At 53.2% G+C, this 24,059-nt stretch overlaps 1 protein-coding gene across 1 annotated transcript in view; it reads right to left on the reverse strand.

The window, feature by feature from the left end:
- The window catches only part of PSD2 (pleckstrin and Sec7 domain containing 2), a 35,559-nt gene extending 14,300 nt beyond the window's left edge, over window positions 1–21,259 (reverse strand). Inside the window, exons 1-9 of the mRNA XM_066328923.1 lie at window positions 21,200–21,259; window positions 18,727–19,227; window positions 14,598–15,086; window positions 13,327–13,521; window positions 9,974–10,054; window positions 9,383–9,495; window positions 8,698–8,756; window positions 3,791–3,880; window positions 2,639–2,682 (exon numbers count right to left, since the gene is read on the reverse strand). Coding sequence (XP_066185020.1) covers window positions 2,639–2,682; window positions 3,791–3,880; window positions 8,698–8,756; window positions 9,383–9,495; window positions 9,974–10,054; window positions 13,327–13,521; window positions 14,598–15,086; window positions 18,727–19,163 — 1,508 coding nt within the window. The 5' untranslated portion in view covers window positions 19,164–19,227; window positions 21,200–21,259. The remainder of the gene's footprint in view (window positions 1–2,638; window positions 2,683–3,790; window positions 3,881–8,697; window positions 8,757–9,382; window positions 9,496–9,973; window positions 10,055–13,326; window positions 13,522–14,597; window positions 15,087–18,726; window positions 19,228–21,199) is intronic.
- Between the last annotated feature and the right edge of the window lie 2,800 nt (window positions 21,260–24,059).

Consider the following 24,059-nt stretch of genomic DNA (forward strand, 5'->3'; position numbering starts at 1 on the left):
CACAAGGCAGAGGCAAGCAGAGGGAACAGGGTCCTGGCTGTGCAAGGTTTTGACTGAAAGAAAACCAGGGAGTCGCTGACCCAGGTCCCCCATGCCAGGGGCCATCTGTCCCCCTGCAGAGGAGCTGTGGGCTCTGAGCCTGCAGCCCAGCAGGACAGCCTGCAGCAAGGCGGGCCCCGGGCCGGTCGGGATGGGTGAAGGATGAGGGATACAGTGGCTGAAGAGGCGGGAGGGATCTGGGCGCTGCTGCCTGGAGCTGCCCCGGGGCAGCGGGACCCCGGCAGGGTGACAGCCCCGGCAGGTGACAGCCCCGGCAGGGTGACAGTCTCGGCAGGGTGACAGTCTCGGGAGGGTGACCGCCCCGGCAGGATGACAGTCTCAGTAGGTGACAGCCCGAGCAGGGTGACAGCCCGGGCAGGGTGACAGCCCCGGCAGGGGACAGTCCTGGCAGTTGACACCCCCGGCAGGTGACAGCCCGAGCAGGGTGACAGCCCCGGCAGGTGACAGCCCCGGCAGGGGACAGTCCTGGCAGTTGACACCCCCGGCAGGTGACAGCCCGAGCAGGGTGACAGCCCCGGCAGGTGACACCCCCGGGAGGTGACAGCCCCGGCAGGTGACACCCCCGGTAGATGACAGCCTCGGCAGGGTGACAGTCTCAGTAGGTGACAGCCCCGGTAGGGGACAGCCCCGGCAGGTGACAGCCCCGGGATGTGCCCGAGCAGGGAGCTGTCCTGGCTGTGGAAGCACAGCCCGAGGCAGACACACTCGTGCCCTGCCATGAACCAGCCCTCAGCTCTCGCTCCCGACAGAGCCCAGGCGGGACCGGCCCCGGCACCCAGGGAGCCGCGGAGACTGGATGGAACCCTGCCCTGTGCTTCTCTTGGTCAGGGTGATGGGAGGGACAGAGCAGGTGATGGGGCTGATGGCACAGAAATGGGAGAGGAAAATGAGAAAAGGGAGAGGGAGAGGAGAGGGAGAGGGAGAGGGAGAGGGAGAGGAGAGGAGAGGAGAGGAGAGGAGAGGAGAGGAGAGGCGAGGCGAGGCGAGGCGAGGCGAGGCGAGGCGAGGAGAGGCGAGGCGAGGAGAGGCGAGGAGAGGAGAGGAGAGGAGAGGAGAGGAGAGGAGAGGAGAGGAGAGGAGAGGAGAGGAGAGGAGAGGAGAGGAGAGGAGAGGAGAGGAGAGGAGAGGAGAGGAGAGGAGAGGAGAGGAGAGGAGAGGAGAGGAGAGGAGAGGAGAGGAGAGGAGAGGAGAGGAGAGGAGAGGAGAGGAGAGGAGAGGAGAGGAGAGGAGAGGAGAGGAGAGGAGAGGAGAGGAGAGGAGAGGAGAGGAGAGGAGAGGAGAGGAGAGGAGAGGAGAGGAGAGGAGAGGAGAGGAGAGGAGAGGAGAGGAGAGGAGAGGAGAGCTCAGGTCTGTCACGGGCTTCCCCTCGAGAAGACGCTGGAGCTGGGGACCTCGCTGATGATCCTGGCCTGTGCTCTGAGTGGCAGAGCAGTGGGAGGAGGACTGAGGACGGTGCTGTGTGAACCTGTGATGGAGCCCACCCCGGCAGCTCTTTCCAAGCTAGTTTCAGGGTAACAAATGATGATCTGATGGAACTTGTGGATGACATAAAAAAGAGGGGTACAAGGCTACCGCTGAGTGGGCCAGGGGCACACAGCACTGCGCTGGGGCTCCGGGCGATGAGCAGGAGGAGCAGCAGCAGCCGCCGTGTCCTGGCAGAAGCAGAGGGCAGGAGCACCCTGGGCTGTGTAACAGCGGCACAGTGAGGAGGCGAGGAGAAGTGATCGTCTGCTCTGCACTCCCTGCATCAATCATGTCGTGATACAGCAAACACCGCCTGGCCCCAGCGCAGGAAAGGGCAGCAGAAGGTGAGACTTCAGCTGAGATCGAGAAACCTGAGGGCTGGAGCACTTGCAATGTAAGAAACAGCTGAGAGAATCGGACTTGTCCCATCTACAGAGGAGATGGCTTTGGGGACCTCATGGCAGCCTTGTGTGAGGGGGTTATTGAAAGGACAGAGCTGGGCTCTTCACTGTGGTGCATGGCACAAGGACAGGAGATAGTGGGCAGAAGTCAAAACAAGAGAGACAAGAGAAAATGCCACTCTCATAACAATAAAGTACTGGTTTGTGGATCCAGAGGAGCTGTGGGTTCCCTGTCCTTGGAGAGTTTCAGGATCAAATTGAACAAAGCCCTGAGCATCCTGGTCTGAATTCAATACTTTGTACTAACCATGCTTTGAGGAGGAAGCTAAACCAGAGATATCACAAGGTGTCTTCCTTCTTAGGTGATTCTCTGATACTATTTCCAGGAAAAAAGCAACATGTGGGAGAGATGGAAAGTCTCAGAATAACCCCAGATCTTTGTCTGTGCAAAGACTTCTGAAATACCTGAAGAGGAACCAGCATTTTACAAGTGTAATAGTAAACAAAGAGGGCATTCCCTTCCTTTAGGTCATGGATCCACAACCTTCCCAAGTGCCTTTGTGTCTAAACCAAAAATAAACTCCATTTGTCTACAGAAGGACTTCAGCATTTCAGGGCTTGGCAGGAAATATTCCGGGACTGAAAACATGACTTAGGACCTGCCAGGTACTTGGAAAGGCACACTATCCCTTTAATGCTCAGCACATACTTACATGGCCCACTCCAGCTTCTCATTCTTGATGGAGTTATACAGTGTCTGGAAAAAGAACATGGAATTAGCTGTGTCTCTCATCGAAGTCATGTCTGCTTGTGGAGGTATCTCCTCCTCCACACCCTGTCTGTGTTCTTGGAGATACTTTCCCTGCTGGGCTGTCCTGGAGAAGCATTTCCCAGTGAGCAGGATGGCTGCTGGACCCCTTCTTTCTGTCTGCCACACTGGGAATTGGACTGGACACAGCAGCAGCAGAGGCCTCTGGCAGCCAGCCCTGCTCAGGAGCCTGAATATGACATTTTTGACTAATTCTGGGTGCTGTACCTAGTTCTGAGTGAATCCTGGCCCACACAGTGGTGGAACACTCTGGGATATGCCATGGCACACCTTCAATGTTTTAACTAGGCAAAATGACAGGGGAGGCCTGAATAGAGTAGCAAGGGAGGGATGAATGACCTTGGATTCAGCTTTCCCAGTTCTTTCTGTACAAAATTCCAGTGGCTTCCCTGGGGCACTGGGAAAGAAGCAGGAATGGGCTAGCAGAGCAGAATGTGGAGGGGGTCCTCACCATAGAGAGGACTAGGATAGGGTGAGGACTGCTGGGAGATTGGGATGTCACCCCAAAAAGGATGTGACACTCCTGATGTGATACGTCTCATTCCAACCTCCTCCCATACAGTGAAATTCAGGTCAGGCTGCTGGACCTGCAGCAGGTGCAGAGAGCAGTGGTGCTGCTAACTGTGTGGCAGGAGAAAATACTCCCCTTGGGATGTTTAACCACATCCCAAGGTACTGCACTGGTTGTGTTGAACACTGCAGTTCATCACGTGGTCGTGGAGGCAGAGAACAGTTTTGGTGCTGGATGGTTGTTTTGGGGTGGGGAAAACTTTGCTTTGGGCATTATCTGAACTGTGGGGGGAAAGGGCCTCTGGGTGTGGTCTGAGGGCAGATATGCCACAATCTGGATAAAACACCAGCAGGGAACAGACGAATTTTGGCTCAGAGCAAGTTAGCAGAGACATTCATGGGGGTTACAATTCTCCTCCTGAAACAACTGGAAAATGCTGATTGAAGGGCTCAGAGTGTCCCAGCAGGACAGGGTGGCCCTGCAGTAATAATGACAGTATCCCACTGTCTATTTATATCACATTACCTTCAGCAAATCCTTCGCAAAGTCCTTCCCATCGTTCAGCCCATCCAGGTTTGCTATGAACTGTTGGCACGACATCTTTTTGCCAATGTTCTGTAAGGCAAAGAAGTAGCTCATTAAACTTGTGGAGAGTTTTGACTTTAATCAGTGTCTTTCAAAGAGCAATTTTATATGTAGTGCTGAAGCCTGGGCTCATCTCAAGAGCTCAAAGGGCTTCTGATCTGATTTGCTGTTGGGCTCTCTGCTTTATTTGCTCATGCCAGCATCCAAATATTTCAAATTAGCTCTTTTGTAGTGGTGGAAATAAGACACCTGAAAATAGCTTCTCCAGTCTTGCTGGAGTGGTCCTGGGTACAGGCTCTGTGTCTCAGAACTCGAGACAAGCACTCTGTCTGGTGAAATGACAATGTTTGCATGGGGCTCCAAGCCTGCTGTGAGTGGAATTGTGTGAGCTTGCAGTGCCAGCACCTGGAACAACCAGCATTGGGCAGGGGAATGCTGGTCCTTGATGGAAGCTGTTATTTTTGATTGCCATTACAAAAAGGAATTGTCCAGCTAGTGGTACTGTGGAGAGGGCAACACGTACTCTGGGAGAATCTCACAGCCTGGAACACACTCAGCACCAGCTAAAGCCAACAATATTTGGTATTGATGCTTCCAGGCCACCTGGAATCCCTGATATCACAGCTTCATCATCTGTGGCACCTGTCTTCCCAAACCCTTCACCCTTCACTTCCTCAGCCTGCAAGGGTCGAGGCAGGCAGCCTCTTCCCAAGCCTCCCCTGCAATCCTGCCTCTCCAAAGGGATGGAGCAGAGGGGTGCAGGAGCCCCTGGCAATTCCAGGGTTCAGAAAAAGGAGTTTGATGTCCCAAAGGAAAGATGGGTATCTCCAATGCCATGTTATATCATAACCTTCACACCCTCAGTGTGTGGGGCATCTCCTGGAGGGGGCAGTGGAGCCAGTGAGGACAGCATGAGCTGCCACCCGTGGTCCTGAGGATCCCAACAGCATCCTGACATTGCTGGGCTTCACACCAAGGTATGGGCAGGGTGACCATCCAGGAGGATGTGGGAGGATGGCCCAGAACAGCAGTCAGAGCCCTGCTCAGGGCTCAGTGAGGAAGAGGAAGGGCATCAGTGGCTCTGGCAGGGGATGAAGCTGCAGCAGATGATGCAGGAGATGCCCTGCAGGGTGAGATGTGTCCTCTGTGCAAGGAAACAACCTCCTAAAAGAGATGGCACCAGAAACCCTTGCCCACAAAAGCGCACTGCAGGTGACCTGGGGGCTTCTCCCCAGATGAAAGCATCGGGAAGAAGTGAGCCTCGGGATCATCTCAGCGTGTCCCCTGCACCCCCTGCCTTCTGTGTGTGCAAACACTCTCGGGCTGCGCAGGGAGCCGAGCGCTGCCTCGGAGCAGCTCCGTCTGATACTCTTAATTATGCCTCCTGCTGGTGCCAGCTCCGGATGAGCCGGCTCCCTTGAGAGATCAGGAAAAAGAGGAGCAAAACACTGTTACAAATCTGCAGCGCCTGGGGACGTGGTGCGGCACAACACAGCTCAGCCCTCGTGGCTTTCTCCCGAGGAGCCCCATTAGCCAGAGCTGCCAGCCGGGGTTCCCCGGGTCCGCGGGCTGCAGAAGGGTCAGCAAACGAGCAGGGATTTCAGCAGAGAGGAGAGATCTGTGTGCTCGCTGGCCAGCGAATTTCCGACACAAAAGATAAAGGGAAAATCCGGCAGCGCAACGGAGCAGGGGCGGAGAAAGGAAGGAGGGTGAGGAGCCTCCAGAAAAAGGGGATTTTGGGGTGAGGCAGGTGTTGCTGAGACTTCGAGGCACGGGAATTCTTTGCACGGAGAAGGTGCCTATTCCCAGCCCCGGGCTGAGGCAGGGAAGGAAAATGCACAGCACTGGCCTCTGTGCCCAATGATTCAGCACTGAGTGCAGAGGCCAAGGCATTTTTGGAAGTCAGTGGATACAGTGAGAGAACACAAATCACCAGGCTCACAACCCCTTTTTGGGGTTTGTCATATGTGTGTCTGGGATTCAGATCCATCCCAAGGGATGCCTTCCTTTCTCTTGTGTGATCTGTCTCTTTCTCTGCTGCAAGAGACCTCTGAGCTCACCTGGGGCAGCAGCCACACTGTGGAAAAGCAGCCAATTGCTGACTAATTGATCTGGTCCTGGGTGTGTTCCAGGCTGCAGGAACAGCACCACGCCCCTGCAAGGAACCAACCCGCGAATTCTGAGTGCCAGTGAGGCCACACAAACCTGCTGTGGGCACACTGGTGTCACTCCGCAGGTGACCCAGGGGCTGCTCACTCCTCGGGGCTCCCCAGCCCTCCTGGTGCTGCTGCTCACACTGAACCCTGCGTTTGCCTTAAGGACAACAGCGTTTGTAAGATCAGCAGGGATGGACAAACGGACTTGGGTCCCTCCCACGATCCCGTTTCAAGCTTTGCTTGGTGCTCTGCTTTTTGAACAAATCCCACTGTTACTCCAGCAGGTGGCCTTTCCTAAAGGACCGAAATGCGCCCATGAGTGCTGGTGATGCAAAGGTGTTGATGTGTCACCCGCGGCCGGGAGGGCTGACAGTGACAGCGGGAAATGACACTTCCCTAAGCTCTGTCTCCCCGGGGCAGAGATGGAGCAGGGCAGCGCTGACTTTGCCATAAGATCTCCTGGGGCTCAAACAGCACCAGCTGAACAAGGCAGAAAGTTGCAACAACTTGGATTATCCTGCATGTATAGTCTCGATGCCTTAGGATTTAGCTTTTCTATTTTTCAGATCCTGCTTTAGTGTATAACTGTACCACTCCACAGCCTGTCAGCTGCTGTTCTCCCGTTTCATTCCGACAAAACAACTCCTCTCTGGGCCTGGAACTCAAGGACACCTCACTGTCCTGAGAGATGTGAACAACGGTGAACTGGGGGGGAACTTTGAGTAAATGACTTCATTACCTGGAACTGTAATTAGAATATAAACCTGTGATTTGTAAATGAACCAAACTTAATAGTGCGAAAAACTCGTGACGATTGTCCACCTTGGGTGTAGCCCCTCAGAGGCTTTTGACTGCCCAAGGTGAACCTACTGAAGGCCTTCAATAAATACCTGCTTTTATTCTCTTAACCTTGTCCAGCCTCTCTTTTAGGCAACCACTCCAAGGCATCACTCTTGGAATGCTGGTTACACTTGGAATGTTTGTTGGCTGCTGGCTTTTAACACCAACTCCATGTGCTTCCATGAATAGGGAATGTCTCGTTTTAAAGTTTTCTGGGTGGTTTGGAAACGGGGTCTGAGTGCACCTGAGTAGAAAATCAACAGTGCTCAGGCCAGGTGCAAATGTGCTGCTCTGATCTGTGTCAGGTCTCTGCTGGACTGGTGAAGCAGCCCATGGCAGAGGCAGAGGAGCTGCCCCTTCACGGACACATCCACCCCCTTTCCTCACCAAGGGCATCTCCCACTGCAGCAAGGCACAGTAAAACACTGCAACACACACACAACACTACAAAGGAAAATAAAATCAAAAGCGACATGGAATATCATGGCAGCATCTCTAACAAGGAGAGGGGTGGGAGATCAAATCACACATTCCCAGGTACAGCACAGTTCATGGAGGTTTCTTTACACCAGGAGCGTTTCATGTGATGATAGCAGCTGCTAATGGCTTGATCAGAAGGGAAGAACACTGCACAATCACTTGGGATTCCAGACAAACAAAATTCCTTACTGTTTTTAACACAATTAAAAAAAAAAAAAAAAAGTAAATGCCAGTGCTTTAAAGCAAAACACTAGAAGGACTGCACTTACCACCTGGTAAAGGGTTAAAGAGCAGAAAGAGAGGTTCCAGGAGCAGAAGGAAATTAAAAATAAAAAATAAAAAAAGGAGGAAAAGGAGAAGAAGAAATTAATGTTACACATGCAGAAAAATAAAGAGAAGATTTTTCAAAGAAAAGCTCAGGCATTTGCACACCTGGTCAAAAGAAAGCTATTTTTTCTGTGCCTACATATCATGAGAACATTTCTTCTTACCAGGCCTCTGAGCCAGTTTGTCAATGAAGAATAGAAATGGCAATGTTTTTGAGGTTTAGGGGTTTTTCTGTCTCTTTTCTCTTCAATTATGTCTTCCCAGAGGCATATTTTGGATTTTTTTTTTTAACTTAAGAAAACTAGACAAAATAAGATTATTTTGGATTGAAGTCACATAGTTTGTCTTTTGCCACAATGCTGCTTTTGCTGCTGCAGGAAGTGATTTGATGGAAATAATTCCTTGGCTCCAACCCTTTTGGTTGGAGGATGAATACTCCATGAGACTGATCCCACCACTACCCCACTGTGAGCAGAGACAGGTTACTGGGAGCCTTTGAAAGGTGCTGAGAGATCTTCTCACAGCTTCTGCCATTTTCCAGCCACTCTTTTGGGCTCTGCTCACTCTGCTCTTTGTCCAGAGGTCTCTCTGCTGTGAAAGTCTCCAGAGGCTTTCCCTATCTTGGGGAAAAGGAACAGATGGACCTCACTTCATATTTTGGGAAGGAAAGATCAAATCTAGACCGGTGCAAACCCACCTGGCCCCCTTGCAGCAGTTTTTGGAGAGAGGTGTCTGCATCACAAGAAGGAGCAGCCCCACAGGGAGTGGCAGGGAAGAGCTCACTGAGAGCTCCTGGGCCAGGGCAGAGCTGGGCAGGAGAGGAAGCAGCAGTGCCTGTCCCTGGGCAGCATCACTGGTGTCAGCAGTGACACTCAGCTGTGGGCTGTCCCCAGGTCTGGGCCTGGCACCCAAAATCCCACCTGGAGCAGGGCAGAGAACTCTTTGCCAACCCATCTCAACTGTCCAGCAACACACTCAGCATCGGGAACAGAGCTGTGCCCCGGGAAGGAATAAAGGACGGGTGCTCCTCCAAGGGCTACTTACATGGCCGTGGAGGTCTGTGTTCAGCAGCATCAGGGCACAGGTGAGTGTGTGAATCCCATCTGAAACACACAACAGTCACACAGTTGCAGCTGATTTACTCCCCTTCTCATGCAGTTCTGCTGTTTGTTGTCTTGGCAGCCCAGCTATTGCAAAACCAAGGCCACTTGCTGTGTCTGGGGACCTTAAAGAATATCTGCTCCCTTCAGCGGTGTAGGATTTAACAAAAAGCCAAAACAAACAGCACCAAAAAACTCCTCCCAAAGACATCTTCTTTTCCCTCAGACTTTACCTTTTCCTAAAACAATCACCATCACATTGGCTTCAAAGCAGACTTTCTTTAAAAGACCAAACTTCCCACTTCTAAACCCAAAGCAGCTGCTTGTGAAAGCAATATTCCAGTCCTTGCCTCCTCCCTGGTGCTCTCCAGCCCTTTTGTGAGCTCCTTCAGGGACCAGCCCATGTGTCAGAATGTGTTTGCATCTCAGTGCTGTGAGCTGGCTCCTGGAGCCTGGTGTTTTGGGGGGGTCTGTCAGCACCCCCAGCCCCTCCTAGGGCAGGGATAATGACCAGGGCAGGATCCCTGGGAAAGGGAGAAGCTGCAGCCGTGTCTGGCTGGTTTTGCCCTCCAGCTCTGTGCACAGGGGCCCTGTGGCGTGGCAGGGAGGCAGAGGAAAGGCAGCAGTACCTTCAGAGGTGCTCTCCTCGGGGTTGCACTGGCAGTAGCGCCGGGAGAAGTGGATCAGCACCCGCTCGCGCTCCTGCGTCTCTCCCATCAGCGGGAACGCTTTCAGAAACGTCCTGCACAGAGAAAGGGACCCTTAGAGAGGTGCTGCTGGGCAGGGTCCTGCCGCAGATGGGGGTGGAAAGGGGTCATTTATCCTCCCCCAGCCCCACACCCTGCAGAGGGGATGCCGAGGGATCCATGGAGCTGTGCAGGGAAATGTGCTGCTGGCTGGGGTCTGATCCACCTCGGGCGTGATGGCACCAGGACAGGGCACCCATCCCAAGGAAAAGAATTGCTCCCACTTGCTCTGGTTCTGTATGGGATGGGATTCCTGGGAGAGCTGCTCTCCACCCTGGGGAGGCAGGCTGTGGCCCCTCCTGCTGAAGTCCACTTTTGGAGGCAGCACTTTGTGCCAAACGTGACACCGAAGATTGAATGAGAGCCTGGATCTCCCCCCAGTCCCTGCCCCTGGCACATGGATGGCTCACACAGTGCTGGGAAGCCTGCAGGAAACCCCAAAAACCCCACCACGCTCTCCATCCCAGAGCTCACCTGAGTGCTTTGTCAAGGGTCAGGCCAGTGAAGTCAAAGAAGCTGAGATACTCCTCTGCTACCAGCTTGCTAAATTCGTTACTGTAATTAAAGAGGGAGTGGTCAGCCCCTTTGTCAGGGAAGAAGACATTGTCCACAAGAGGAACAGCAAAATACTGCCTCTTGGCCAGCCCAATCCCAGCAAGACACTGCAGACATGATCTCAGACACAGGGAGACTTGTTCCTGGCCTGGAATACTGCTGGAAGACCTCCCTGATGTGCCCACAGCCAGTCCCAGGCCACTGAGAATGAGGGACACCTGGCCTGCTGCACCCCTGTGCTGTGCTGCTGGCCAGGCAGAGCCAGCCAGGAGGGGACCACAGCGATGTCCTGTGCTCTTCTGACACCTGGTTCTCTCCCACTGCTGGATGCGGGGGAGAAATACCTCCTCCCACTGAAGTATTCCTGCTCTCACCCACACAGGCTCCCATCTCAGCCTCTCACCAGAGCCCTTTGCTCCTGTGGCACATGGGTGCTGCTGGAGACTGGAGCAGGAGAGCTCAGTGAGCTCCAGGCAGGGGCTGCTGGCTCTGCCAAGGCAACTGGACAGTGTCACAAGACACCAGGAGGCAGCCAGACCCCTGCAAACACTAAACTCCTGTTCATTGTTTATCTCCAGGACAGAGATAGGAGCCTTCTCCCTGAGCTCCAGAGCCAGTTAACATGCCCCAGGCCATGGGATAACAACAGTGGTCAGGGCAAGACCATATCCCACTCTAAGATGGGCTTTTGTGTTTGCTCTGGTTTCCTCACTCAGGATTTCTCCTCCTCTGTCTCTGTGCCAGTGCCAGCCCTTCCTGCAGGAATGGGTGACACTTCCACCATGACGACAGGGACATTCCTACAGGGAGAGCAAGGCATTTCCCATGGGGACATTCCTGCCATGCTCTGGCTGGTGGCCCTGCAAGGCATTTCCTGTGGGGACATGTTTGGCATCCTCTGGCTGCTGCCCTTTCAGCCCCTACAGACCTCCTCTCACCTTACACCCCATCTGATGCTCCCTCCCTCTGCCTGCTTTGGGGGGTCCAGGCACCAAGAGTTCTGATCTGCTGGGTCACAAGCCACCCCAGGGGGACACAGGAGCCTTTTCTCCCAGTCCATTCCCATATGTCTGGACATGGAAGGGTTTGTGTTGTTTTACAGCCTGAATCCCACTGCCCTGCAGGGGAGGGCTCCTTTTTGCGTCACCTGGGTCGCTTCAGATCCACAAGAAGCTTGTGTGAGTAAAAGCTTCTCTCGAGGGGATAAAACAGGCCTTGTGCTCACACCGTGCTGCCCATGGCTGGGACCCTGACAGACCCCACAGCCCAGGGCAATGCTGGAACTGTCCTGCAGGGATTTGTTGGGCACAATTCTGGGAAACCCTACAGGGAAGTGCCTGGCACTGCCACCTTCCCAGCCTGGGACAGTTCAACCTCCACCCAGCACCAGATGTGGCTGTGGGCACTGATTCAGCTGAGAGAGCCACAGACCAGGGCTGGAACAAGAGTCTTCCATGGAGAGCTCAGTTTGCCCTTCAAACATTTGCCCTTCTGTGGGACAATGGTAATTTTGGGGTTTTTTTTCACAGAATTTCAGGTTAATTTCACAGAACTGAGGCAGATGGAAGCAAACTGTGGGGAGATATCCAACCTGCATTTCTTTGTTTGTCAAGTCTTTTCTGCCTGTTTGACAATGATGAATAGTTTTGGCTTTGGTTTACTTTTTTTTTTTTTTTTTTTTTTTTTTTAGAAAATTGCCAATTATCACAAAGAAAAAAAAAAAAGTGGTAAAATGAGATTTCACTTTTTGTACAGCCCTCCTACACAGAGCTGGCCTGAAAGCATCACTTAAACTTAGTCTGCTCCCAGCACTACAGGTTGGTCTTACATTGTCTTAAGTGAGCAAGACTGACTTAATACCTATATTAATACCTATAAATACCTCTCTTCACCCTCTTTCCTTTTCTGCTCTGCTAATCCACCTGCACGATCCAAGAGTCTGCAGCTCTATTTAGGTCTCACGTCAGGAAATGGTTCAGATGTCAAAACCTAGCCGATCAAAACAAAACTTTTACTTCAAAGGCCATGTGAATTCCTAGATGTGGGTCACCAAACAGCCTCCCAAGGCCTGAGGGTTGTAGGTGTGAGTGAGGACTGCAGGAAACACCAAAGGGACAGACTCAGAAACCCAGTGCTTAGAAACTTCCCCCCTCAGTGAGCTGTCATGGCAAATTTGAAAGGAGAGAGGAGGATGTTACACACCTGAGGCAAGAGCAACCAGCAATGCACCTGCTACAGGAACCTCAGCAAAGGAGGAGAATGAGGGTATTGCCAGGTGATGCAGAGCCCCTCTAGGAGACAATTCTGGGCCCTTTCTGTCCCAGCACTAAACTGGGAATCAAGACAAGCCTTGGGACTGAGAGTGTGGGTATGTGCTGAGGGACAGGTGTGCTCTGGACAGGGCAGGGGGAGGAAAAGGAAAAGGACAGGAAAAAAAAAATCCCAGCAACACAGGTTATATCTGATCCCGGCGAAGGATGATGGGGATTGGTGCCTTCACACCCACTGGCATCCTAAAATAATCTGTTACTGCTACACTTGTTACTGTTACTCTGTCTCTTAGAAATCTCTGTAACTCTCCCACTTTTGAATATTTTTTGATTTCCCTTCTGCCTTACTCAGCCAAATCTACCAGCTGAAGAGCCTGGACCTCCCTGTGTGTCACTCCAGGGCTCTCCAGAAAACTCTTCCTACCCTCCTACAGACCGGGTAGGGAGGCTCTGCACCAAGAACATTTTGGGGTGCAGACATGAAAAACCTGGGGAGTCCAGTGCAGAGGCAGGTCTGGCTCCCAACCCCTTCAGCCTGGGGATTGCTTTAGTCTTTCTGGGCTCTTCTTAAAGGCAGGAAGCTCTTGGTTCTGCTGGGCAGCAGTGACATTTACTGCCCAATACTAGAGGCAGCTTGTAGGACTTGTACTTTAAGGGCATTGGGCTTCTAGCTTCAACTGGAATGATCTCCAGCAGCCCTAATCCTAACCCTAACCCAATACCAGAGGCAGCTTGTAGGACTCATATTTTAAGGGCATTGGGCCTTTAGCTTCAACTGGAATGATCTCCAGCAGCCCTTACCCTAACCCTAACCCAATACGACATGCAGCTTGTAGGACTCGTATTTTAAGGGCATTGGGCTTCCAGCTTCAGCTGGGAAGATCTCCAGCAGCCCTGACTCCATCCAGCACACAGGCTTGTCCCTTCCCGACCTTCCCTGCCCTCCCAGCACGACCAGTGTCCCCAGCCCGTGTCTCCCCTCCCAGGGCTGGCCCCACGTACTTTTTCCCGAGCTGTCGGGCCACGTCGCAGCGCTTGAAGCCCTCGAGGTTGTAGAGGCGCTTGGCCAGCCTCTTGGCAGCCTCGCTGTCCGCCCTGCAGCCGTTGGCCAGCGTGTCTGTGCTGCCCTGGTCCAGCTGCTCCGTGCTGCCCATCTCGGAGTCCGAGTCTGACAGCGTGTCCTTCAGGCTGGCGTCGCTGTGCAGAGACAAGAAACGTTCAAGGAACCGTGGGGCAGCTCGGCGCAACCCACAGAAAACGCCACGTTTTCATCTCTTCTCGCAAAGAAGAAATAGAAAATGCCTTCTCACAAAAAGACACACGAGAAAAACCAGCAGTGTGGCTGTGAAGTGGACATTGGACAAACTCTCCTTCATTTCAGCTCGAATTATATAGCGCAGTGCAATTCCAAATTGGTGGGAAAGGTCGGGGAGAGGGCGGCCTCCCCCTGAGAAATGAGGATGCATCAAAGTAAGCAGCCTCAAACACCTTTCAAGCTTCCCCTCTCCCCACTGGGGGCCCCAAGCTCTTTTCAAGCCATGGATATCCAGGAAATCTTTGGGAGAGATGCTATGCTTTTCAGTTCAGGTAATCTGCACTTGTACAAATCCTGTCCATGGGACTGGCATCAGACCAGCTTTTACTGGTGAGCTGCTCCCCTGTAGCTGCCTGCTGGCCTCATGACCAGCTGTGCCCACAGACAATGGTCTGAGCAGCCCTGCTGGCACCATCTGTGTGGGCAATACAGCCCTTTATCTGCCTGCCCAAGGCCACTTACAGCACCAATTCATGCATTTTCAAGCACTGTGACTCACTGCTGGACTGATAGCTGGAGATAAAACCTCACTCCAGCTCTCCCCTGACCTGGTTGCTCATCACCTGGCTTCCTCATGCAAGGAAGTGCCCTATGGATGAGCTGCTGCCTCTCAGGGGTGATGGTTTGGGTCTGAGCTGGTCTAGAGGATGAATGAAGTCTCTGCTGATATCCTCCTTGCCTGCAGAAGAACCTTTGGGGAGGCTTCTGTAGGGGTACCCTGCCCTAAGTGAAACCTTGAGGTTTCCCTGCCCTTCAGAGGCACCTGACTGTCCCCAACCTGCCAAGGGCTTTGCAGGTACAGGTGAAAGTTTTCCTGCTGGTGTTTGGCCTGTCTGCCACAACAGCACATGAGAGGAAGCACAAGGGGTGAAAGAGCAGTTCCAGCTCAATCATGTCCACTGAGCCTTGCTTTTCTCCTAAGAAAAGGAGCCACTGTCCAAGAAACTCCCTGCCTTACCTGATGGAGTTAATGATCTTGGTGGCATCTTCCTCTGACCCCTCCACGTGGAACCCATTTGGGATACTCTTCAAGGACAGCCGGCTCAGCACATTCTCTGACCTGCTGCTGGTAATGGAGTGTCTGAGAGGGCTCCCAAAATCCCCCTCCACCGGCTTGGCTGCCGCCTGCTCTTGCTTATCAGCAGCCATGTGGTGAAGGGCTTCTCTCTGCTGGGCCGCCAGTTTCTGCTCCAAGAGCTCGGGGCTCTCCTTGGCCCTTTGCTGGATCAGTGGGGTGAGTGGAGCCTCAAAACTGACACAGCTGTCTGTCTCGTCTGTGAGGGAGAGCACGTCCAAAGAGTCCAGGCTGCTGTAGTAGGTCCCCTTCATAAGGTCAGACTCAACGATCTTCTCGAAGGTCGAGCTGAAGCCATCCCTGATGTCTTTGAATTGGAAATGCTCCCTGTCACCATCACTGCAGCTCAGCTTGGCATCTCCAGAAGCAAACCTGGACCAAAAGGAGAAATGTAGAAAATAATGTCAAGGCAATTCTTGCCCACTTGGACAGTTCTGTTCCACTTGGAGCTGGGAGGCAAGAGAAGAGGCAGAAATGGCTGCTGTGATAATGGCCCTTGGGATCTTTCTGTGATATAACAGAAAGATTGATTCCAAATTTTGTTACAAGATTCTGGAGCTGAAAAAAAAACAGTTTTGTGATGAGCAATCCCAGAGGCCCAGCCAGCCCTTAATTTGGTCATGTTCCAGTAAAAAGTCAGACCTCTGAACTGGAGACTTTTGCATATGACACCTGCTACTAGATCCAGTGCCAGAATAACATCCTGGTTATTACTTAGCAGGTCCCACACTGCCATGATCCCAAGGAAAACAGCCCTGATCTTTCAATGCCCTGTACAGAATCATTTCTATTAACTGCTCACACCACAGACCTTGTGTAGTCCAGCCCTACACTTGTCCCCTGATGGCTCTTCACCATCCCCCTGTCCATCCTTTGGACACTCCCTAACAGCTTTGGATCTTTCTCATATTGTGGTGCCCAGACCTGCCCCAGGGCTCGAGGTGAGGCCGCCCCAGCCCAGAGCAGAGTGGGACAGTGCCCTTCCTGGCCCAGCTGGTGATGCTGGGCCTGATGCCCCTGAGGACACGGCTGTCCTTCCACCCTCCAGGGCACTGCTGCCTCATGTTCAACTTTCCATCACAAGTTTGCTGTGTTGGTGGAGTGTGGATCCTGCCAGATCAGGACGTGATGGAAACCAGGACTTTCTTGCCTCTGCACTGCAGTCTTTCTGCAAAGTTTTTCTGAAACTTTATTTGATGGAATGTGAATTTTTTGACAGCTATATGTTGCCATGGGAGGAAATGTGTGGGCAAAAGCCGCAGTCCCAAAACTGCAGGTGCTAAGTGTGTCTACAAGCAAAAGGTGGGGATTTCTCTGTTACAAATTTTGCTCTTTTTCCATGAGTTCATGGGGCTGAAAGCAGGGATTATCCTTCCCTCGTGGAACTCACAGTTGGACTGCAGAGCTGTGACCTCCCTGAGATCAGCAGGGCCAATGTTGGGGGCTTCTGAGAAGATGAACGACTTCTAGGCAACAAGCCACAATGGAGAGAAAATAGGGCTTTGACACACAATAGATGCCACGAGATAAACCAGAAAGGGGGGAAAGGGATTCAGTTAATGCAAACTGCAGCACAAACACTCAATCTTTGGCTCTATTTCCCTGATTTTTTTTATCAACAGTTCCCTGCATAGATACCCTAACCTACCTTCAGGAGGACAATCATGAGTCTTTCTCCAGCTCTACCAGGGAGTGATGACCTTGGATGACTTCCCCCTTTAATTCTCCATTCCAGTGGGAAGAGCAAGTCTCAACACCTTCTTGTAAAATAGTTTAAAATTCATGGAGAAAATGCATCATACAAGCAGCAACGTGCAGATGATGACAAATGATTTGTCAGCAGGAACAAATAGTTGACTGCTCATTAGTAAAACATCGTATCAGGTTCCCCTGTACCAAGAATGGGTCAATACAGCAACTCCCAAAAGGGGAGTAAAGAAAAAAAAACAGGGAAACCCAGAGGTGATGCAGGATGACAGTGACTTCTTGGTGCCTTGGTCCAGCTGTCACTTCTTCCTGACCCGCACTGACCCAGGAGAGCAGGGCAGTCCATGTGGTCAGGGCAGAGCAGCTCCATGCTGTGCTTGGCCCAGCCATGCGTTTCTGCCATTTGCCCTACAGATAGGTGGTCAGAGCACTGATGAGCTCCAACACAGTGAGCTAACCCAATCTGCAGGCACTGAGTGTTTTCCCAGACTTCAGCTGTGTCTCTGAAGTTTTCCAGCTGCCCTTCTGCTTTGAATATAGCGTGTGACTTGTCCCTTGTGCATTCAGCCTCCCAGAAGACTCATTTGCTATCCAAGTGAATATGTTTAGAGCACGAGCTCACGGACTCTGCATGCAGACCCCGGTCAGGTTGCATCATCTCCAAATCCTCAGCCTGCCACTTTTACCAATTCATGCCCTAGTACCTTAAAATAATTGCACTTCCAGTGATTGCAGCAGCAGTCTCTGACCACTCTTAGTTTCCTCTTGAACTCGCAGCCTCTGCCAGGGAGCCACCTACCAAGCAAATATGATTCCCCTGAAATCTGAGAGACTTGCAGCTATCCAAGACCTGACTGCATAGCTCAGGGGCTCCTGGGACCTGCCTGGGGACAGGCTGCCCGAGCTCTCTGGACAGCAGCAGCCTGCCCTGGACACTTCCTTGCAACACCTTCCGTTGTGCTTTTTGAAGCAGTGCTGCTGCTACTTGCTCTTGAGTGAAACAAACCACCAGCTTTTTATAGAGAAGCCTGTTCAACAGCAGAGAAACAAAGCAGGAGGGATGCCTGCTGTCAGCCCACGTCCTGCGTGGCTCCCCAGCTCTGCTGCCCACGCTCCAGACAGTGCTCGGAACGTGCAGCTCAGCATGGAGCCCGCATGGAGCTGGAGCTAGGAGGTGATCCTCAGGTCACCCTGGCCACCCTTGTCCCTTCACAGCTCCTCTTCAGAAGGCCACACCCCTCTGGGACAACCCCTGCTGCTCTTCTTTGGCCCCTCCTGCTTTGCAGCATCTCTCCTGCCCGGGGGTAGGTGCACAGGCAGGGCTGGAAAATTCACAGCAGCCATCAACCCCGGGTGGCTAAAACCCAGAGCCCTGGCTGACTTCTGGTGGCAAAGGGAAGCATCCATACCCCTCCTGCAGGAATGGCCTGGGAAGAACCTCTCCTCACCTCAGTGACCTGTCATTCCCCCTAAGCCCCCAGCCTCCAGAATCCCATGGAGGTCTAGAAACTTGCAGAGGCATGAAATCAGCTGTGGACACCACACCAGTGTGAGCGTCCCCCAGCCTGGAGAGTTCTCCTGTGAGCCAGGCTGCCAGGAGAGAGGACTCAGGGACCGAGGGACATTGCACACGTGCAGGTTTGTCTCAGGCACTTGAGAATTGGGTGACACTTGTACCTTTTGTCTCACGCTGCTGTCCCTGTCACCCAGGCGCTGATAACACCTGCCACAGCTGCAGTGGAGAGCAAAGCTCCGTGCCGTGCCCCTGTCAGATACACAGCTGCCACCTGCTAGCCCAGGGACTGCCAGAGCTAGCTATGCTGCCAGGGGCTTCCAGGGACCTCCCAGACACGCCTGGCTCTCCAGCACCCCCAGGCTGCCCTACTTCCCCTCAGTTACCTCAGTAACTCTGCCCTAAGTGCTGCAGTTGAATCTCCAACTTGCAAGTGGGACACCTCCAAAGTGAGCACAACCAGCTCCTCTCGAGAGCCCAAAACCTTCCCCTTCACTTTAGTGACTCTGTGAGCAGACTCTGGCTCTAATCACAGCTTGCTGCATTCGTAACGGGAAAAAAAACTGTGTGAGAAGCCCGGAGAGGAAAAAGAGTAAAAAGTTACAAACAGGGAAAAAATGTGCCAGAAGCCCAAAGAGAAACAGGAGTGGAAACCACAGTCAGCCATGAGAGCAGCTGCAGCTCCTTAAACCGATGACTTACACACGGAGCACAGTAACTCGAACCACGGAGCCTCGAAAACAACCCACACAAACCAGGACCGAGCCGCGCTCCCTGCGGCTCCGCACTCACCCGAACTGCTCCTCCGCCTCGTCGGCACTCAGCGCTTCGGAGGATCCCAGGAGGCTGTGCCACCGCTCCTTGCTGAGGGCCCCGCTGGCTGTCCGCGGGCCGGGGGAGCCGCAGCGGCCCGGCTCGGGGCTGCTCCGGCCGGCCGTGTCCAGCCCGTTGGGCAGCGCTGCCCCGGCCGCACGGCCGCTCCCGCCGGCAGCGCCCGGCCCCGCTCCCGGCTCACTGAGCCGCTCCGTCACCGCGGCCAGATGTTCGTCCCGCTGCTCCCCCTCCGCTCGGGAGGGCTGAGCATCGTGCCGGGGGCTGGCTCTCCCGCTGGCAGGCTCCGCGGGCTGGCTCGGCTGCTCGCTGCGGGCCGGCGGGGACGGCTGCGAGCCCGGGGAGTGCGGCTCGCCCTCATCTCCGCCAGAGCAGGGCAAGGGGCTGCTCTCGCTCATGTTCCGCTCCGTGTCCCAGCGCTTAGGGGATCCCTCCCCGCGCTCAGCTCAGCCTCGGTACTACCTACAAGGGAAAAGAAAGCACAGCGTGGAAGGGCTGTCACGAAGGCAGGCTGAAGCCCCCAGCCCAGCTCACGTCCTCGGGGTAAAAACAGGGAAGGGCTGTTCTGGTGTTTGGTGCTTTTGGAGGCCCTGTGCTCCTTACTCCGGGCAGTGAGATGGGAGAGGAAAAGCTGCAGTTGTGGTGCTGAGCCATTGGGGCCCAGGCACTCACCTTTCCTGCTGCTCCCATAACCCCAGAGAACCTCAGAACAGGGGACGGGTCCCACTCGGGCTGTTTGTGCCCAGGGCTGGGGACAGGAACGTGGCACGGCTGCATTTCCCAGACTCGCTGCTGGGGTGCTATCCCCTGCTATTCCCTGCCCTCCAGAAACAGGAGAAATAGGTGAAACAGGCAATAAGCGTGATTTATTATTTTCGAACCGTTCTAAGCAGCTGTGCCGTGCCAACCTGTGTGATTCTCCCTGCTGACTTAGCATTTCTGCAGAGCATCTTGCCTGCCAGAGCACCACTTCTCTTTTCCCAAAACACAAGTACTGCTGAAGGGTGTCACAAGCTGCCAGCTAAAACTCTGGCAAAAGTGTCCTGATTGAATATTCCCTGGGATGCTCTCTCTGTAGGGCAAGGGAAGGACACTGTTTCGCACTGATATAAGTAGTTTTTTGACAAAAAAAGGCACTTTATTGGCAAATAGACCCATTGATGCAAAGTCTGCAACATCTTACAATCACCATCCTCAGCCCCACAGTGCTGTGCAAGCTTTACTCCATCATGATCCTCCCACAGCTGCAGTCAAGCGCCACCAGGAATGATCTCTTCTGGAAGCAGGAGTATTCTGCATGGCACCCAGGCTGAGCCACTGTAACAGCTGATTTTGGCTTCAAGCAATATGTGTCTTCACAGATACTTTTAAAATATTATCTGTCTTCATTGGGCTGTTCAGCCTGGAGGAGACAAAGCTCCAGGGAGACCTTAGAGCCCATTCCAGAAACTAAAGGGACTCCCAGAGAGCTGGAGAGGGACTTTGATAAGGGCATGAAGTGACAGGACAAGGGCAAATGGCTTCACACTGACAGAGGGCAGGACTGCATTAGAGATTGGGAAGAAATTGTTCCCTGTGAAGGTGGTGGGGCCTTGGCACAGGTTGCCCAGAGGAGCTGTGGCTGCCCCATCTCTGGAAGTGTTCAAGGCCAGTTGGACAGGGTTTGGAGCACCCTGGGATAGTGGAAGGTGTTCCTGCTCATGGCAGAATGTTGGAGGATAATCTCTGAGGTCCCTTCCAACCCAAACCATTTGGTGATGTGACTGTCATTCAGCTGCACAGGAATTCTGGCTAATCAGTGGCAGACAGGACTCTGGGGTTCTCCCACTAACTCGGTTCCTAACTCACATCTGAGGCAGATTATTCAAATTCCCTGCCTCAGTTTCCCTCTCAGTGAACCATCACCTTTGAGCAGCCAGGAGGGTGTCCACGTTCAGCAACCGACTCTGGGTGCCCTCACTTGCTGAGCTGAAGCCTTTATTAGCAGTAACATCACTAATTGCTTGGCCAGGTCAGGGCTTTACCAGTTCTTGTTAACAAGGGGTGCAGAACTGCAGCTGCCTCTGCTCTTACCCCTGTGGAGATGTCAGCAGCCCCTTCCTGCTGCTGCTCCTCTGCACCTGAGAAGAGACAGGGATTTGGGAGGGATTTGGACCCAAACACCCCTCTGTGGCCTGGGTAAGGGCAGATCCACACAGGTACATGCTGAGCAGGACAGATCCCAAGGGGAGTCCCAAATCCTGCCTGCCCTTGGTCCCGTCCCAAAGCCCAGGCAATCCTGGGCCTCAGATCCATGTCCTGCCCTCTCCAGCTGGGAGGTGTGATGGGCTGGGGAGTTCAGAGCCCTTCATGGGGTGAGGGACTCTGTGGACTGCACATGCCACAGTGCTGAGATGGGGCAAGTCTCTCCTGGAGGCAGTGCTGGCAGTTTTACCTCTTCTCCAGGTGCATCCGTGTGCATCCCTCGCTGTCCCGGCGCGCGGCACCGCCGCACTACCGCAGCCCGGAGCTCCCGATCCCTGCACGGCCCCTGCCTGCAACAAGGCATCAGAGAGAGTGAGACCCAGGCCAGGGAGGAGAATCCTGCTGTTTTCCTGCCACCCTGCTGCTGCTGCTGCTCCTCATCAGGCTGTTTCCCAGACCCATCCCAAGGCTCCTTGGCAGAGCACTGCAAGTGCTTGCTCCTCAGCATGCTCTGGGGTTTTCAGACATGGCACTGCAAGGGTATTCCTTACACAGGGCTGCTGACATCTTTCCTTACAGTGCCCCCCCAGCCAGCTAAAGTGCAGCAAAGGGACTCTGTGGTGGCAGGTTTCAGGAGAAACTTGTCGATGTGAGCCCACAGAAGGCTCAGTTTCACCCATCAGATCCACAGAGTGAGATACCTGAGTTTTAGACTGATCCCCCCTCCTCAGCCCCACCAACAAAGAGCCACGTTAAAGGTCTTTGAGCTAAATGCAAGCAAATCTCAGCTATCAAAGTGATTGATGTAGCAACATTTTTCTTGCAGAGTGTTTTGCACAATGCAGGGATGGAGAGTGATGCATCCCCCTGAGGTGACCCCAGGCTGAGGGAGCATGTCAGGTCACCACAGATGGTGTGTCCCCTACAGACAGCTGCCTGAGCTCGCAGGCCAGACTTGCACAGAGTTGATGGAGACAGAAAGACAGGACACCACTGTGTGTGTGCTGCTAGAGATGATGGGTGGATCAGGGTCCAGATGTGCCACCTGCCTTCCTGTGGCTGGAAAGAGCCCACGGAGCAGCTTGGCAGCAGATGTCTGTGTCAAGTCCCTGCAGAGGGATCTGCTTTTATCCTCTCTTGGGCTTGCCCCTGCAGGCCTTCAGCTTTATCCTCCACTAGCCTGATAAGACAAAGGCCAGCCTAGACTTTTTGGGTCACCAGCACATCAGTCTCCCGCAGTCCAGAATCTCACCTGCAGGAGCTGAGCCCTCCCAAGGGAGGGCAAAATAAGCCTCTGGGACAGTCCTCAGGTTCACACATGTGGGCCAAGTCTCCTCTAGCTCATTCATCTGCCATCCCAAATTAAGAGGGGGAAAAACTGTAAATCACTTTCCCACCAAATCCAGGAGAGAAAATCAGTCACAGGCACTTGGTGTTCCCATGCACTGACAGCAGGGCCAAGGCAGTGCAGCATCTTCCAGGAACTGACTTGCAAAACTACCAATACTCTCCTCCTGAGCATAACCACACCATGATCCCAAAAAATACTGAGAGCCTAACACAGGCCAAATTGGGACTTTCTCAAAGTGAAGGTCCAATACAGACATGAAGACATGCAACACCCAGCCACTGCTCAAATCTTTGGAGGAATCTTTCCAGCAAAACTTTCCAGCAGGCCTTTTTCTTAATATGAGATGAGTTACGTGGGAAGTTTGAGTGAATTTTTTTTAAAAACAGCCAAAAGGCTTTGAGCTGAAATTCTCCATCTCCCTGCCATCCATCCAAAAACTCCAATAGGAACCACCCAGGCTGAATTCCTGTCCAATAGTTCAAGCTTGGCACAGCTGTATGCAACAGGAAACTAAAAGCAGTTAGGAGATGAGCCTGAGTAAGAAATGTTGGCAAGCCTTAGTAAGTGTGGTGTCCCAGCCATCCCTCCTAACTTTTAAGTAACTTACATTATTTATATTAAAAGAAAAAAAAAAAAAACAACCCCACCACCATTTTTATTACATATAAACTACTACGGTTGTTAAGCATTATACTACTGTTTCACCCTTGCTGGAATGTTTGTGGTCTGGAAGGAGTGCTGAGGAATCAATAGTTAAAGCCTTAGTCATGTTCCTCCTTGGCCTGTGTTCCTGCTGGAGAGGAGGCACAGGGAAGCCCTGGCAGGATGTGTGCACAGACTGTTGCTGAGCTGGGAACACCATCAGCTTCCAGTGTGTCAAACTGGGAGCTGAGCAAAGCCAGGAGGAGAAATCCAGGCCTCTTGCAGCCTCCTGACCCTTGAGGTTTGTGTGTCTCCCATTGATCCCTGCTTCACTGCACACACCTGCTTGGGGGCTGCTGTGTGCACCCAAAGTCTGCAGACAAGCTGAGGGTGTAACAACCCAGGACAAAGTCCCAACAAGTCACCAACTGCTTGATTTTTGATTGCAGTGACAGTCACTTGAAGCACATACAGCTTATGAGTGACTGATTCTCAGAACCTCCAGAGGAACTGCCAGACTGGATTGTGACAGTCTGTGCCTCTGAGTGCAGCTCTTCATGGCCCCAAGGTGGTGCCTTGTACTGGAGCCATGCAGCCAACTCCTGCCACGCTCCCAGCTCATCCCACGTCAGCTGCAGAGGATCTCTCCCAGCCCACAGCTCATCCGTGACCTGCTGCCTCCCCACCTGTGTGGGGAAGGTGGCTGAGCAAAGGGAGGAGCAGACAGTGATGCCACAGCTTGGAAAACCTGGAAGATGAACGATGGTGGAACAGTCGGTTGTAACTGTCGACATCTGCCTCCAGCAGACAGCTGAAAGCTCACCAGCTCTGGACAAAGCCCCAACCCAGACCCTCAACACGGTTCTCTTTGCTCTGGAAAGCACCAAAATGCAGCTCAGCCACTGAAGCTGCCACAGCTTCGACCAGGCTGTGGGGAGAGGACACACTGCAGCACCAGGGCAAGGGATGGGGGATGTTCAGAGGTCCCTCTGGGGCTCCTCTGACTGTCCCAAAGCTGTACAGCCTGGCTGCCTCAGACTGCAGGCTGATATTCCCCATGTCCCTCCTCTTTTCCTTCTGTTCCTGCTTTGCAAAGTGTTCTCTGAAGCAGGTAAGG

The sequence above is a fragment of the Sylvia atricapilla genome, chromosome 14 (genome assembly GCF_009819655.1).
Source record: "Sylvia atricapilla isolate bSylAtr1 chromosome 14, bSylAtr1.pri, whole genome shotgun sequence".
NCBI classification, from domain to species: Eukaryota; Metazoa; Chordata; class Aves; order Passeriformes; family Sylviidae; genus Sylvia; species Sylvia atricapilla.